Raw genomic sequence first — 16522 nt, 5'->3', positions numbered from 1 at the left:
TTAGCAGAAGGTCGTGGTTTCAACTACAGTTCTCGTCTTTTGGCAAGATCCGAGAGCATATCATAATCGATCCATCTTTAGCAACCTCGTGACATCCATCATGGAATAAAAGCATTATTTTCTATAATAGAAAAACGCGGCCTTTGGTCGCGTTTGTTCGTCGCGTCAATAGAAGCTAACTGTGACATTGGTGAATGCTGACAATCAACTAGGAAAGACTACTCCCTCTGGTAAACGAAGAGTGGGATAGTCAAAGCATATTTTTCTTTAGCTAGTGTGTATTTGTCCCCTCCACGTCCACCAGGACCAAGGTGGTTTTGAGACTACCCCACGGACTCCATGGCAGCTTCAGCAACTGCCCGACGAATGCCCATGGGTGTCCGAACGTTCAGCGAATTTCTCGAGATTGCCACTGTGGGCTCAGGTCGGTCTTGTCGCACCAATGCAGGCTCAAGAGAACGCATGAAACAAAACATCAGGTGAGACACATTAACAACTTTCCATAAACGTCTGTGCAGACAGTGCTCATGCCCTGTGGTTATGACGTGTCCAGTCACAATTACAGCAGAATAGAAAGGTAGCCTACTCATGGCACAGCTGTGTTCTATCTGTCCTCATGAGGGGCTCTGCAGATGGGGTTCTCGTATGAGGTTCACTCATTCACCAACATTAAAGTATCCTCACACATGTGCACAGGTTGAGGGGTTGTTTTAGTCAACAGACTACTGTAACTCGGATAGCTTGAGCCAACACTACTGTAACAAAGGCATCTGGGCTATTCTTAACTAGCTCTTTGGACAGCAATAGCAATGCATGCCAGTTATTAGAACACACATTTGAGTGACCCAACAAGTCACGTTACATCACCGGTGGGTGTCACATCACATAGTTCCATTCATGCTTTGACTCAGAAACATCTAGCAAGCCCTAAACATGGATGGGACATTGTACCCACCACTATGCCAGTATATTCTCTCTACCCTGACAGGTAGAGACACTGGAATACTGTAGGGCTTTATGTGCAATATGGATCCAGAACATGGGCCTATATTTGACATTTCCCCTCACTTCCAGGCACCTGTCATCATGTGGCATCCTAATGACCAGGACCCCCCGTGCACTCTGCCTGCAGGACTGGGACATGAACACGTCAGTTCCCAACAGTAGGAGCTTCATCAGCTTCACCAATAAGCGGAAGGAGTACTCCGAGCGCAGGATACTTGGGTGGTTATCTTTACAGGGCTATGATTCTTCTTAGGCCTAAATGCTTCTTGAAACCAAAAATCAGGAGAGGATGGCGTTCTTAGACGGAGCTGTTTTTTGTATTTATTCCCCCATCTTGTTATGCTGGCTTTAGGTACTCCATGCTGGAGATGTATGAGGTGGTGGCCAACGTGGATGATTACAAGCTTTTTGTCCCCTGGTGCAAGAAGTCTCAGACTATCATGAAGAGGGCAGGCCACTCCAAAGCTCAGCTGGAGGTGGGCTTCCCACCGGTTGTGGAGCGTTACACGTCAATGATCACCAACGTACGACCCCACCTGGTCAAAGTAAGTGCCTCTCGCACGCGCCTCAGCGAGGTTCGATGGTCTTGTGACGGAGGATGAGGATCCTGATGTTCTGTGTTTGTTTGGTGACAATACGGTCACGCTAATCAATGTTTCTCCCTGGGTGGGCGTGCCGTCAGGCGGTGTGCACAGACGGGAAGCTTTTCAACCATCTGGAGACGATATGGCGTTTCAGTCCCGGCATTCCTGGCTATCCCCGCACCTGCACCGTAGACTTTTCGGTGAATATTCTATGAGAAATCCTTGCTTGCTGTCCAATTACTTTGTGTATTTGTAATCTCATGTGAGTTGTCTGCATTGTATTTCCTCCCTGATACTCTGACAGTTTATTTCTCCTTAAAGCCTCATCTGTGTCCTACAGTTGTGGTGTCGGTGTTCTCTCACACTCATGTACAGCAGTTTATATCTCACCTCTTCTGTGCTCCACAGATCTCTTTCGAGTTCCGCTCCTTGCTGCACTCCCAGTTGGCCTCTGTATTCTTTGACGAGGTGGTAAAGCAGAATGTCGCTGCCTTTGAACGGCGAGCCTGCAAGATCTACGGGCCAGAGACTCGCATCCCTAGGGAGCTGATGTTCCATGAGGTTCACCAGACGTGAGGTCCAGTCCGTGACCCTTGCCCTCCGCCAGCCTTACTATACCCCCTCCATCGCTCTCCCTTCACCTGGAGCTTCATGACGTCACCCAGACACCGCTACCACAAGTCTCCACCGCTAACAGAGCTTCCTTATAACAATAAGACTTAGGACCAACCATCAGTCGGTTTCATGCAAAACAAGTAGTCCAACACCCTGGGCAGCTGCCATCTACCTCCTTACAAGGGATCAACACAGGACCCTTGCAGCACTGCTTGCACACTAGTGAATGGCTTTGTTTATGTAAACAAAACAGAAAAGTCCATAAATTGCCACAACAGCAACAGGACTGAATTGACCGTTGCTCTTTGATAATGACTGGACAGGACACAATGGGGGAAACAACCACAGGTGTGTGTGTGTGTGTGTGTGTGTGCGCGCGCGCGCGCGCGTGTGTGTGCGTGTGCTCTAGGTTGGGTGCTCTAGGTTGATTTCCTGTTGTCCAGCCATTGAGGTCAATATTGGCTGTGGTCATGTCAGGCTCTTGAAATTGTTTTTAAGTTATTATGACACGGCAAGTCAATCGTTTTCCTTCGCTTTGATGTATGCATAAATGTTATTTAAGGGCTTTTTTTTTCCTGAAAAAGTTTTTAGTTTTCTCAGTTGACTTTAAAGTGTAAATATAGAGAAATTGAGCTTTAACAGTAATGTCATGGTGTGAAAGCTGTAGTCTTTAAAGTTAAGAACAGTGCTTCATTTATTTCAACAAATCAAATAACTGATATATTTTATTCATAAGTTATTTATACACGATGGCTGATTCTGAGGAATGTGATGACTACTTATTTAGGAGATCTGTTTTTGTATTGCACTGTTGGGTGTGCCTACTTCTTATTGGGATGTACATTTTAACACAATTTTGGGTTGCTATTGTGTTATAACTGAAAAGGGCTCAAACAAGGGAAATATTTGATCTAGAGTTGCCCTGTTGTGGGGATGGCGGCCCACTGTGTACTCGGTGGGTTAAGACAGGTCAATGTAGGAAATGGTTGTAAAATATATAATTTGGATTCAAGGTAAACCATTGTTATTAAATCAACACATCGACTTGTTACTGGCCTTCTAAGAATTACTCAATTCAATCAAATTCTATCTTCCTGATTATTATCCAGTGTTCTCCAAACACAAAATACTGCGCAACAAAAAGCAGTACTGTACTGTATGTTGGAGGCTTCTCATATTTAGTAAATGATGGATTAAGGAAGATTGCAGGAATCCTCTGTGGCCTGCCTTTGTGTAAGCATGTGCTGTAATGTAGGAAATAAACCATATTTCCCAGAATAGATAGGTCTATCTTGACTTGGAATTGAATTATTTGAATTGGATTATAAATTTTTAAGTAAGCATTAACACCATAAACTACAGTATATATACACCTTTTTTGTTGAGATTTTGAGTTAATTTCCACATCTGTTAACCATGATACAAGTTTAAAATTGACACCATAGTCTGTCCTTGGCCATGGTCTTTTTCTGACCATGGTGTGGTCCTTGAACAGGTTTTCTCAGAGGATAAAAGCAATGATTTCAGCATGTAATACTGGGGATATGTTTGAATATGTGATTGTATCATTCTGATCAAGAGAGCTGAAGTTCAGCACTAATGGAAATGGTTAATATAATGAATGTGATTGTGAAAGCTTCTTTATGATTTATTTACCTTTAGACATTATGCCATCATCACTTCATATTGTCATACTGGGAGCCCACACTATCCATCATAATACTACATACACTATATATTTGATGACATATCACTTCATATCATTGCTTGTCATCCTTGAAGCCAACTGTAGGCCTATCCATGGAAATGGTATCTTTAAGTTGTAACCGATATCACTGAATTAAAAGCATGCCTGCCTAAAATTCTATTGCTTCAGTCTGTCTCGCTTATCTGCACTAACCCGTCAAGCTGAATACTGTAAGGAAGTATTCATGACTTCACAGCCGAGGCAAAAATCTCTAATCAAAGTCGCCATCCTTGCTATGAGACGGCAAAGTCAACTGAGACTCAGCTATGGGATTTCTCTTTGCTCCACGGTAAATACTTCAGTTTGCCTGAGGACATCTTACATGATAGAGAGACTGCTAAAATAAGATCGTGTTCCTGTGTGTGCCTGAGCTTGTGTGTGTGGGAGTTGCACTTGGCAGAGGTTCAGTGACGTGTAGGGGGGGAAGCAGTCCCGTCAAAGGGCAGCCGAAGCACAAGAAACCAGAGCAGCGTGATGGTATCTGGGCCAGTTATTAATATCATTACAGAGGAGAGGTGGTCCTTGGACTGCCTCGTTTATCATCTCCGTTATGACATTTAAGGCTCAGAACACATTTGATTTGGACATGGGTGATAGAACTCATGTGAGCTGGATATAATTGATTTAACCTTTAGTCCGTTCATCAATGCGGTTACTACTCTGTCATTCTGCTGACTAGCCCCGTCTGCTGTAACTTAAATCCATGAAAACAGAGCCCATTCAACAGTGGTTGAGCATGTTGCAGAGTGGAACACTATTCTTTGGTCTGTCACATGATTGCAGTTCTCCAGAGTGCCAGAGACAGGGGAGGCAGAACTAAGAACATTGACTAGGTTCTGTGTGTTTGTGTACAATCCTACCTCGCACATCCAGGACAGTGCGAGGATGAGCTACTAAAAAAAATAAAAAATAATCTATATCCAGTTAAGGGATTGTCACCATAGCATTACATTGCTATAAAACATATGTTGGAATCTACAACAAAATATAAAAGTGAATGTATTTTGATTGATTACTGTACACCAAATACCAATATTTCACACAAGAAACAGTTGTTAAAAACATGTTTTCCCTTTTGTTTTTCCTATATTTTATTCTTCAAAGCATCCCCTTTGACCCATTCAGTCCCATCCCAACAGTTGCTCTGAGTAATACGTCAATGAGTTCTCCAGACATAATGTTAATACTCCTCTGTGATCAAAATAACCAGACATTTGAAAGACAAAAGGACAAGTAGAAGGATGTACAGTATAGCAGGAGGAAGTACAAAACACAAAAAGAGCAGAGAAAACAAGGCATAGACTACAGAAGGGACTGATATGAAAGAAGGGCAAAAGTACAGTATTGAGGACATACCGTACAGTGATTCAAGCAGGGTGAGGGATATAGCTTATGCTACACAAAATGGAGTGTTTATACAGTACAGGTTCAAGCAGACGGGTTATGCTGCAACATACCAATGTCTGCCTCGACGGCCTAAGAGCAAGCTTGAGATATTCAACGCAAACACTTGTAAAACATAACACGACTCCCATACAAACGGGATACATAATTATTTACAAGACAGTCGGCGCACGTGTTCATAAAAATGTAACACAGTCACGTTCTCCAGTGATAAGTGAGGTTGGTCATCACACAGATGAATAAACTTATGACTATGGTTATGTAAGCAAAATGGTTGAGTAGAGCTCATACATTTAAGCTATACATTAATATGAATACCTATGTACACAAAGTTTAAATAAAACCACCCACAAAGGATTATATCTTTATACATTGCATGCTTAATCACCCAAAACCTCCATTAAAGGGACATTTTAAATCAAACAAGGGGTTTCCTACTGCTAAGAATTAGGGAATCCAAACTAGCAAGTGCTCATTTTGGAGTATTAGATTATCACTGAAGCGCTCTCATCTGGGGAATAAGAAACAAAACCTATACACCAAAATAAGACAGGACCCGACAAATAAAAAGCCCTCTAGCTGCTCACTCACACTCAAGCTTGCTCTCAGGTACTTACTACACACAAAAGACCACAGCCCTCACCCAATCCCAGAAACACAAAACCCACATACAATATGATATAAGGACAAATGATATAAGGACAAATAGTTATTCTGATCATAGAGGTTATTACAAGGTCAACAAGAGAATCCAATGTAGTCAGAGAGAACGGTGAAACAAAAAAGATTTAAAGGGGCAGTATCCTTTTAACTGTAGTTCAACTTCAATTCAAGCTTTATATTTGTACAATTGAGGAGCTTTACCTTAACTGGAGTGTTCGTACTGGGAGTAAAGTCTATTGACAGACAAGAGTAATGTCAGGGGGAATTGCATAGAAAAGTTCTGGTGTGAGTTTCAGGCAAAAAGTGACAGCTCCATGGATGCTATTAAACGGAGTTCACATACAACAGCCAAAACTGTTTTAAGATGTTCTAGAATTGAATTTTTGTTTTGAAACTGCCTTCTCGGTTCGAAAACTGGTGCAGGTTAGCTTTAGGCCGAACCTTTCAGAGGACAGAGGCCAAAAGCATCAACTGTTGAGTCTGACTATCGCACTAACAATAGCTGCTCAGTTCTTCAGGGCTTCATGTTGATATGGTGCGGCTCTCTGACATACTATACTGTTTTCTCTCCTCCTCTTCCAAATGTGGAGGCATGGTGGGGAAACATAAATGGTTAACTTACACAGTCTCACACTAAAAAAGTCAACATTAAAGGCCGTTTTTTCAGATTGATTGATTTTAAAAGTATACTGTCTCTTTGAATCATTTTCCCTTGTGGGTGGGGAAGGACGGGGTCAACGTATACATTTCCTCTTCCCCGTCCTGGCTTCCTGTTCCTGTTCAGCCCGACTTGACCCCCACCAGGGTCATGAGTCCGTCTGTGCTCATGGACTTGGGGCGTTCCAGGGGGAAGCCCAGGGCTCTGCTCCACACCAGCTGAGCCAGCACCCCCAGGGCTCTCGACACCCCAAACAACACAGTGTAGTAGTTCATCTCAGTCATCCCATAGTACTGCATGAGGGAGGGAGAGAGAGGGGGAGAGGGAGAGAGACATGGACAGGTTAGGGTGAGCCCACAGCTGTCAGACATGATCCAAAGAAGCTCCCAGGCTATGTACAGAGAGGCTCTGACTGGCCATGTCAACTGTAAAATCTTAATCCTAATTACATCCTAAATATTGTTTGGAAAGAGCAGGCAATAAAAGTTCACATTCTTATTCTGAATTAGTCCCGCCCCTTACCTGCAGCAGCACTCCACTGTGGGCGTCCACGTTGGGCCAGGGGTTCTTGGCCTTACCCTGCTCCAGCAGCACATTTGGAACAATCTTGTAGAGCTGGGACACCATCTTGAACATTGGGTCATCGGGCAGGTGCTTGAGGGCAAACTCACGCTGGCAGGTGTACCTTGGGTCAGTCTTCCTCAGGACGGCATGGCCGTAGCCTGGCACCACCTACGGACGAGAAATAGCACACCTCACATGACACCATTGCTATTGCCAAGACTCTGTTCAGTAGGCTACAGTTAGAGAGAGCAGGGTGTGATTTGAAAGCTAGCCAGGGTGTGAAACACGATGCCACGTGTCTCCGTCAGGCTGGTGAAGCCCTGATGCGTAAACTAAGTGGTGTCTCGGAGAGGAGGGGGGGATTTTGTATAATTCCCCTACCCTGCCAGACTTCAGTGTGTTCCAGATGTAATCCCTCATCTTCTCGTCTGACACCTCCCCACCGAGCTCCTTCTGAAGGGCTGTCAGCCACACCAGCACCTCCTGTGAGACGCAGAGGGAAGGAAACGTGTCAGCAATGCAATTTCAGAAGAATACCATGCCCGTATTTCTCAATGTCAGTCATGTTCTTAGAGCAGGACTATCTATGCCAAAAAATAACAATGTTTTATTCAAAGAGAGAGGACTCCAGCCGGTGAGTAAATTAGATTTCTGTTCTGTGGGCGGTTACAACAGGTTTGGTAGGTACCCACCTGGTTGGCCAGGCCATGCAGAGGTCCAGCCAATCCATTCATAGCTGCGCTGAAGGACAGGTAGGGGTCAGACAGGGCACTCCCCACCAGGTGACTGGTGTGGGCACTGACGTTCCCTCCCTCGTGATCACTAGAACAGGTGAGACAGGGTTGGTAAATCAATGGTATTTCATAAATCATTATGAAATGTTAATTTATTTTCATTATTATTTTTTAAAACAACCCCAAACTAATAAAGGACACCATTTTGCAATACCACTCTAGCAGTATTCAGCCACATACACCATACGGACACTAGAGGGCTCAGGTGAGCCATGTAAAAAGGCTTTGAGGATTGATTGTTGAACAAACAGACAGGGGAGAGGAAAGGAGCTATGGTGAATCATTCAATTCCTCTACCTACACTGACTCGTTAGAACTGTTAGGGGATTATGATGTTGCTCAAGACTAATAGCTTAGAAAATGCCCACATCTCCCTTTTGACTGCTAATGGCTCAGGGCTGAGTTTCCCAGAGGCATCGTAGCGCTACGTTCATCGTAAGCTATGGCGTTCATCATAGCGCTACGATGCCTCTGGGAAACTCAGCTCAGGACAGGTCATAGTAGCCAGCACACTGTTCTTTGCCGTCGGGAGTCAAACAAGCTGAACAAGCTGGTGTGGAGGGCCGGCTCTGTCGTGGGACAATAACTGGACAGCCTGTAGGCTGTGGTGGAGAGGAGGTTTTTCCCACACGGGGATTATTAAAGTATAGATTATCTTATCTTACCTGTGGATGGTGAGGTAGAGTCTCATGAGCTCACAGAACTGGGTATCGCTATAGCCCAGCATGTTGGTGAAGTTGTGGGACCAGTCCAGGTTGGAGTCGATGGCTCCGATGCTGCTACCCTCGCGGTACAGGTTACGGTAGATCTTAGCAGCAATGCATGGCAACTTGGCAATCAAGTCCATGGAGTCTTCATAGGCATACTGAAATATAAACATGGGTTTTAAACAATGGGGCAAAAAACAGAGACACAACGTGGCACAAATCCAGATGATGGGTGTGAATGGTCATTTTGAGGTGCTGACACATTACTACACTCATTCATCTATAATTCTAACACTTTTCTAGGCTGACTCACTAAGAACATTTTCTACCATAGTTTAGTTGAACGTTAGTAAATGGCTCCTAGAAAAAGTCAAATTTAGGAGATTGACAGTGGAGGGAGGGTTCCTGTAAGATGTGTACATTTTCTAAGATGTTGTATTTTGTTAATTCTGCTTTTGATGATGTAGCTAATGTTATTAATGTTTATGGTTATGGGCCGAGACCAAGGACCACAACATGTTTATGATGCATGACTTGCATTATCATGTATTTTAACTACTGTCTAATAAACGAAACTAAAGTCTTAACTGGAAATTCCACGGGAGAAAGCTGCATTATAGTCTCAGTCAGAATGTGGATGTTGGAATGTGTCGATGACTCACCTCCCAGTACTTAGTTTTGTGGACGCCCTCAGAGTACGCCCGGGCGAAGCTGCTCTCACTGTTCAGGGCTGTGATGGCAGCACTGAACTGAGACATGGGGTGCAGGTTGGTGGGGAAGTTGTCCAGCATGGTGACCACGTGGGAGGGGAGAGCGGCCCGCTTGGCCCACTCTTTAGACAACCAATTCACCTGGTCATGAGAAGCAAAACCAGGTAAGCCAGACTAACTTGAAATACTTGCTTTTCACATTCACCATGTCTAACTAATGAACCTTGCGTCAGGGTCTGCAACATGTATACAGTAGTAAGATCTGTATACGTAAACCCTAGGCAATAATAAAAAGCAACGATGGATACTTGGATGCTTGTAAGAGACAGTGTGATTGAATCCAGAAGAACTTCCTCCAGCTGAGTCATAGTGTACATAATCCACTGGGTGGATGAATAGGAGGGTCAAATTAGACGTCATCTGGGGGTGGCTTTGCTGCAGCATTTCAACTCGCCGTGTCTAGTAATGTCCATGCTAATTATCTTTTCAAGACAAGCACCCAACAATACCTTCATTCTCCAACCATTATCTTACAGTGCATATGTCACTCACGCAACCTAAACATCTCCTTCCATACTCATGACCCCAGAAGATCCAGCGTGGGTCCCTCTCACCTGCTCCTCTGTGGGCACCTGTCCTGTGGCCAGCAGCCAGAACAGGCCCTCGGGCAGGGGCTCGTCACCTCCTGGAGCCTTGGGCAACAGCTGCTGGCACTCTGGAATGCTGTAGCCCCGGAAACGGATGCCCTGGTAACCCAAAAGGGTGTGTGTGGGGTGGGGAGGGGGTGAGTCATGGTGAATAGACGGTAAGGCCGCAATCACTCCAAGTTGCGTCACTGGAAACGCGTAGCCAGCAAAACCATTGTTTTCCTAAGGTCCTCTCGAGCCGCCAGCTACGCTTTTCACGCGGTTTTTAGATGCTCATTAAAAACATTCTCAGCTTTTCTGCTCAACAGCGCAGAGTTGCACTGCTCACTGGACCTGGCAGCCAGTCAAATCATAAACTCGATGACTGTTAATATGTCACTTTATGTTAATATGACACATTACCTTTTCAGGCGAGAAAAGTAACCATGTGGATTCGCATTATGTGGTCAGTTTAATAAATAACACCCATGTTATAGTTTGGGGAGCCTGGCTAAATATTCTAGCTATCTCCACAGAGGAGGAGCTTGTCTGTCTTATCTATTCCATTTTTATTTTGATATGAAGCGCACTGTTGCAATTAAGTATGTATGAAATGTGCCATATAAATAACATTTGATTTGATTAGTGCCACTTACTGTGGCAACTGGAGGACTAGCGACATACAGTAAGCCATTGACCCTGAAATATAGTACTATTCGACTTAAGTAATTCACTAGAGGGAACGCAATCTAGATAAGTGCCTGCATGGCTTATCTACAAGGGCCAAGGGCACTTGCTAATTTATATCAATTATTCTGTGGGTATGTGTCTAGCTGGCGAGTTTTAGCATATGCTGTCTAAGGCAATACACACCTCATCAGGATCAAGCACTGAGGTCTCATACACCAGACCCTTCATGCCCCTCATTCCACCATAGACCTGCAAACACACATGGACACAGACACGGACACAGTGAGCTGGAAGCTTGTAAACCTATGCGTTACGCAAGTCTTTCCGTGAATCAGCTAAAAATGTGGTTCTCTGCCATCAAACAGAAGAGCAAGGACATGTGACCACCGGCATGCTTAAGAGGAGATGGCTGAGAACAAAGACTTGACTGATATCAAGGCTGATTTATAACACCAAATGGAAACTAATCGTTGATATAGATAACAGGTTCAAAATAGAGGGCAGTCAATGGAAAGGCAACTCACCATGTCCACAGTGATCTGTCCGATGTTGGTTTTGCCATGCTGTTGTTTGAAGTTCTTAATCCTGCTCTGTTCTTTGGGTATAAGGTCTGACAGAACATCCTTTAGATTCTGCAATAACATTCAAATTGTTCACAGAAGGCCATTCGCTACTGCCAGAATGTACACAAAATAAAGTAATGGTCTGAGGTGAGAAGCGACTGTACTTACTACTGTACTTACTGTTGTTGATGCGCTGGCATGTCTGGCTGCCACAAGGACGCAGGTAGCATTCTGTTGAAAGGCACAAGCTTTATAAACATGGGGTTGAGTATAGTGAAATGTAAAAAGAGGTTTAAGGTTATTAACATAGCTTCAGATTGGCCGTGCTCTTCTCTAGCTTGGTGATGGTTCCGAAATCATATGACATAAAACAACAGCCGTATACCCTCCATGGCTGTAACCCTATTAGCTGGATTAAACAGATTATTGTATAAGAGTCAAGACTAACTGTACAATGCCCTTCCATTGTTCTCTAGCTCCTCATTCAGACATGCATCCAACCCAATAGGCTTATGTCACAATAGATCTAAATTTAGCCATTTAGAGACAATATCCATTTTTACATTTATTTCTGATTTGATCCCATTTTCCACCACTTTGATAGCCTATCCCGTCCCTGCTTGCCCACAGTCAGCGATCCGGAAGAGAGACACAGCCAGCTGACTCTCTCAAGCCTGTGACCCTGACTCCAACACCAAACGGAGTCGCTGTAGACCAGCGTACACTATCGTCACGCCAAAATTAAACTAACTGCCCTCGGGAGTGGCGGCACAATGTGTTCCTCCCCTGTAGGATGCGGCCATATTCGGATCTGGCAAGAGTTGAGACCAGGGCGCAAACTCGGGTCTCCGCGGGGCAGCTGCACCGGAAGCCGATGCTTAGACTGACACACCACCACAGATCCCCATAGACACAATATCCTTGAAGTGGGCATGCTTTACCTCACAATTACCTCTCAAAGCCTGGCCCAAACATGAGAGCATTCTAGTGGTAGGAAACAGAAAGATTCATTATGTAGCGTATTAGAGACCAAACTAGACCAACTGTTCACCTGAGACACCTCACTAATGAGGAATAGGATGCCAGGGAATAGACTAATCCACCAATTCAGCAGAGCAGAGACAGACAAATGGTACCATTTCACAATTTCAACAAGTCATGCATTCAAATCTGGATTGCCTTCTCTAATGGTAACCAAATTGGTCTTTAGCCTGATATATCTGGAAAATAACAGAGAAATAAATCTTAGCCAACTACTAGGTCTAAGTACTAGGCTACTGGTACTCTACAAACAGGGCTGAAAATTAACACCTGCCACCGGCCAAATGAAGGTAAAATTTCCAATTGCCGACTAGATTTCGGAAGGCTATCTGAAAAAAAAAAAAACTTGGCCGGTAGGTTTTTTCATCTACAGTCCCTTTGGCAGGTGACTCACCGTGAGCCAAAAAGTTAATTTTCACCCCTGTCTACAAATACAAAAAAACGTTTATCAAGGCAATAACTCAAACAAAATGTGAATACAAACACTGTGTGCAATGTGCACCATTTAACTTTTAGGACTCAGGCATCTGGCACTTGGAGATTAAGTGGGATTTAAGAGGCCATTGGCTAGTATGAAGCTGTTTCCAGGTTACAAAAGTGCTTGACTTGTGGTGGGGAAGGGCTGCAGGTTACACCACCTGGACTCTCTAATCAGGCTGTGCTACTGGCCATCAATGGGGGAGGGAAGAGCCACAGGGTCAAAAGGACATTTGGCCATGTTCCCAAGCACTCCACTACTGGGGGGTGTATGGGTAAACTAACAGCTCAAAGAATTGACAAAGGTATGATCCTCAACATCCTTAACATGCCAAACATACAAGTACAGCCCTTCTTAGCCTCCACCTGCCTGAAGGGTAGCCTAAGGTCACAACACTTCACAAACTCACAGACCAACAGTCTGACCTAACCTGACGAACACCCTGAAGAACAACCACAAAAATCAAAGAATTGCTAAACAAACACTAAAATTGAGTGGAAAGTAAAAGTAATAGACCTATTTGTTTATGGGTAACCCCCATTCTGACAAAGACACTCACAGATTACCAACAGCTGAGACTGATAAGAGTACCACCGGTCTGGGTATAAAGTTCAGAAAGGCAACTGTTGATCTTGTTATCTCTATCGCATGGGCATAAGATCAGACAGTCACTTGGAATTACTCAATGAGTGATGTTTGCTTCAGTGATGTGACGTGCGAGTAGACAAGACTTTAGGGTCACTGAGGTAAAGCAGTAGGTTGAGTCAGTGGGATAAAGATGCAGATGCAACCCCAACCAGGGAACAAGCTACCTGTAACTGAAATTGTGGAGCTAGGGTTCAACGCTCAAGGAGTCAAATGCCTGCACATTGCAATCTTGTATGGGGCAATTCTTGTAAATGTATAATCTGTACTAGAGCCTTTAAAAGTATTATATGTGCAACTGAACTAGACATACTAGTATGCCTATAAAATGTACTTACGATTAGTCAACTCTTTGGGAGGGGAGGATATCTGGCACAACAATTTTACATATATAGGAACTGTGATGTTACCACATTTTTGACGCAGCAATAAAATAACTGCGGCTGATTAATCTAGACTGCTTTCATTCATCACCTACACGCAGGCATGGTAGAATGACAAGAGAAGAAGGGAGAACTCCAGCCTACCGATATTAATTCAGATAGCCAGCAAGCCAATCTCAGCTGAACACCGGCATGACGACAACGAGCTTACTCTAGTTGGCAAGCTTTCCAGAGCTAGCTAGCTAGCCACTGTTGACAGTTGTGATAAGAACTGTCAAGACAGCGGTGCATTAGCTGGGGGCAAACAAATCAGTTTATTTTATTTTATTCAATTATTTTAGCTAACAAAAATAATAAAGTATCGATGGAACGAGTTAAATAACCATATATTTAACTAACCGGGCACTTCATCACACAATGTCTTGCTTGACAACCTCTTTGCTAGCTAATGTTAGCTACCGCTAGCAAAGTTAGCTAGCATACCAACAAGCTAGCGTCCACACTGATAATGCTATGGTGAGTTCATGTCCTCTTACCTTTGAATTAAGGAGCCTCGGTGCTAGCCTGCTGATAGTAAGAAAGGACATTTTGCCTGTGAAACGGTATTCTTTCTACTATTCCTTAACTACTAAGCTGCTGCCGGTGCACCGCGGAGCAGGTTGAAGGTGCCCCTCCAGATAGCAGAAGACCTGAAGGTTGAACAGGGATTGAGGCCCGCAAGTAGGCGTGTTGTTGATTGGATGACTGGTAGTGACAAGCCTGTAGCGTAATGCAATTTCATTTGTCAGTTAGAGGCTTCGCTTCTACCACTTGAATAAATGATTGGCTAATGTAAGCAGAGTTCAAAGGTTAGTTATTACTTACGTGTCTAATAATTTTTAAATGATCTATACATCCATGATATGACATCAAACTTTAACCTAATACCAGACATAATTGTCAACTCGTTATGTTAGTATAGTATAGTTCTTCACTCGGTGGAGTGGGCGGGTCCAAAGGTCTGGACCTAGGGGTGAGTTCAATCTGAAAACGGTGTGCACCGTTTTCCTACGGTTTCTGGTTTGAACGACATATTTCCTCGAAATGGTGTGAACTCAGAATCAGAATTCGTTTCATTGCCATTGTAGTTTTTCAACATACTAGGAATTTGTTTTCGGGCATGGTGCATAACATGGAGACAACATTGGACAGAATGCAGGGATGATACAGGACAGTGCAAAGACAGGACAGTGCAACTGCAAAGAGCAAAAAAAAAGTAGGCTATAAAATGTGAGTGCAAGATAAGATTAAAAAAAAATATATATACAAAATGTAGGGCAGTTAGTGTATAAAGGTACAGTGAGTGTGAAAAGTGTAATGTGTGAGTATATGTGTGTCTGTGTATAGTGTGTGCGGCATGATATGTGGGTTTGGTGTGTAATTAGGGGTCTTTATTTGGCCACACGTGACACAGTGAGCGGTGACATGGCATACAGCACACACAAGCAATTTTCCATGCGTCAACGGTGGAAATAGTTTCCTGCTTTTCTCCCATCCAAGCCATCCTCCTCCAGGGGCCCCCAGGAGCAGTGGGCAGCCATCGTTCATTGCACCTGGGGACCAAGTCCAAGTGCTCAGTAGAGATCTTGGTCTGTTTTTGCTAGCCATGTTGAAAAGATTGAATACTAACAATGTGTTTTGCCATTATTAGAAGATAAACCCTAACCGGGACTCGGGAGGCTGTGTGACACGCGCTGCTTTTCCGATAGCCTACTAATCGAATCTACATTTTGAAGATCGATTATTCATTTTTCGATGACTAGTCGAAGCCGCACGTGAGCGATTTTGGGGTTCAGTGTCTTGCTCAAGGACACTTTGGCACAATGCCAGGAGCTGGGATCAAACCAGGGACCTTGCAATCCCCATCGTAGCAAATAGTGGTTTGAGCTAGGTTTTCTCTCATTTGGCAGACTGTCCCCTCCTTAGCACCTCTTCAATTGATTTTTCCACTGACAAGTACATTTTGATGTTTACATAAAAAATCTATGCTTGGTGTCTCAGTATAGTCTAGTACAAGTTTTCTCGGGAAACGTATAGGAAACATACGCATAGAGCAGAGGTGGCGGTGTTTAGCTAGATATGTTTGTATTTCAACATTCATTATAGGACTTCAGACCATAGAGGTACATGGACTTGTTTGCCCACTAGATGTAAACATTGCTTGTTACCATAAGGGAACATGCATAATGGGTGGGGGACAACATGTTTACATGTGCACTTGTTGACTAACTGTGATAATATATATGAATACGCCTATACATTACCAATATATTTTAATATATATTTTAATACATATGAACTTTATCACTGCAGAGACACAAAAATAGGAATGGGGTTGAATTTAGCTCAAACACAAGTCTTTCTGTAAAACAAGGACTTCATTCTTTATTGTCAAGAATTGGTGAAACAAAATAGAAATGTTACATTTCATGGGCATTCAGTTTCATACAGAATACATGCAGTTCACCAAGTATGGGTCATGGTTTTGATTGACACTTCACAGCTGCAGGAATTATAACCTACAAACCTGTACAGCATATTTTCTGTGGGTATGCAAAACATTGTAGTAAAACATCTTGATGAAATGTTTGCAATTGCAATACACA

At 43.6% G+C, this 16522-nt stretch overlaps 2 protein-coding genes across 3 annotated transcripts; one reads left to right on the top strand and one right to left on the bottom strand.

Annotated features, from left to right (window-relative positions):
- The first annotated feature begins 22 nt into the window (after window positions 1-22).
- On the top strand, window positions 23-2765 carry coq10a (coenzyme Q10A). The gene is made up of 5 exons (XM_084445491.1): window positions 23-479; window positions 1075-1224; window positions 1358-1550; window positions 1688-1789; window positions 1998-2765. The coding sequence occupies exons 1-5, from the start codon at window positions 340-342 to the stop codon at window positions 2163-2165; spliced, it is 753 nt and encodes a 250-aa protein (XP_084301617.1). The 5' UTR covers window positions 23-339; the 3' UTR covers window positions 2166-2765.
- Window positions 2766-5030: 2265 nt separating this feature from the next.
- On the bottom strand, window positions 5031-14565 carry cs (citrate synthase). Of its 2 annotated transcripts, none has more exons than XM_084445469.1 (11): window positions 14414-14565; window positions 11499-11561; window positions 11292-11399; window positions 10951-11016; window positions 10066-10197; window positions 9404-9592; window positions 8700-8899; window positions 7933-8062; window positions 7622-7723; window positions 7199-7408; window positions 5031-6969 (listed from the first exon to the last, which is right to left on the bottom strand). In XM_084445469.1, exons 1-11 carry the CDS (start codon window positions 14462-14464, stop codon window positions 6799-6801), a joined length of 1422 nt encoding a protein of 473 aa, XP_084301595.1. In that variant the 5' UTR covers window positions 14465-14565; the 3' UTR covers window positions 5031-6798. The 2 variants fall into 2 exon arrangements, with proteins under 2 accessions (XP_084301595.1, XP_084301596.1); XM_084445470.1 differs by having other exon boundaries at window positions 11511-11561.
- Window positions 14566-16522: the final 1957 nt, after the last annotated feature.

The sequence above is a fragment of the Borostomias antarcticus genome, assembly GCF_949987555.1.
Source record: "Borostomias antarcticus genome assembly, chromosome: 11".
In the NCBI taxonomy this organism is placed as follows: domain Eukaryota; kingdom Metazoa; phylum Chordata; class Actinopteri; order Stomiiformes; family Stomiidae; genus Borostomias; species Borostomias antarcticus.
Note: the sequence above shows the minus strand (reverse complement) of the source record. Positions and strands in the feature narration are given on the sequence as shown.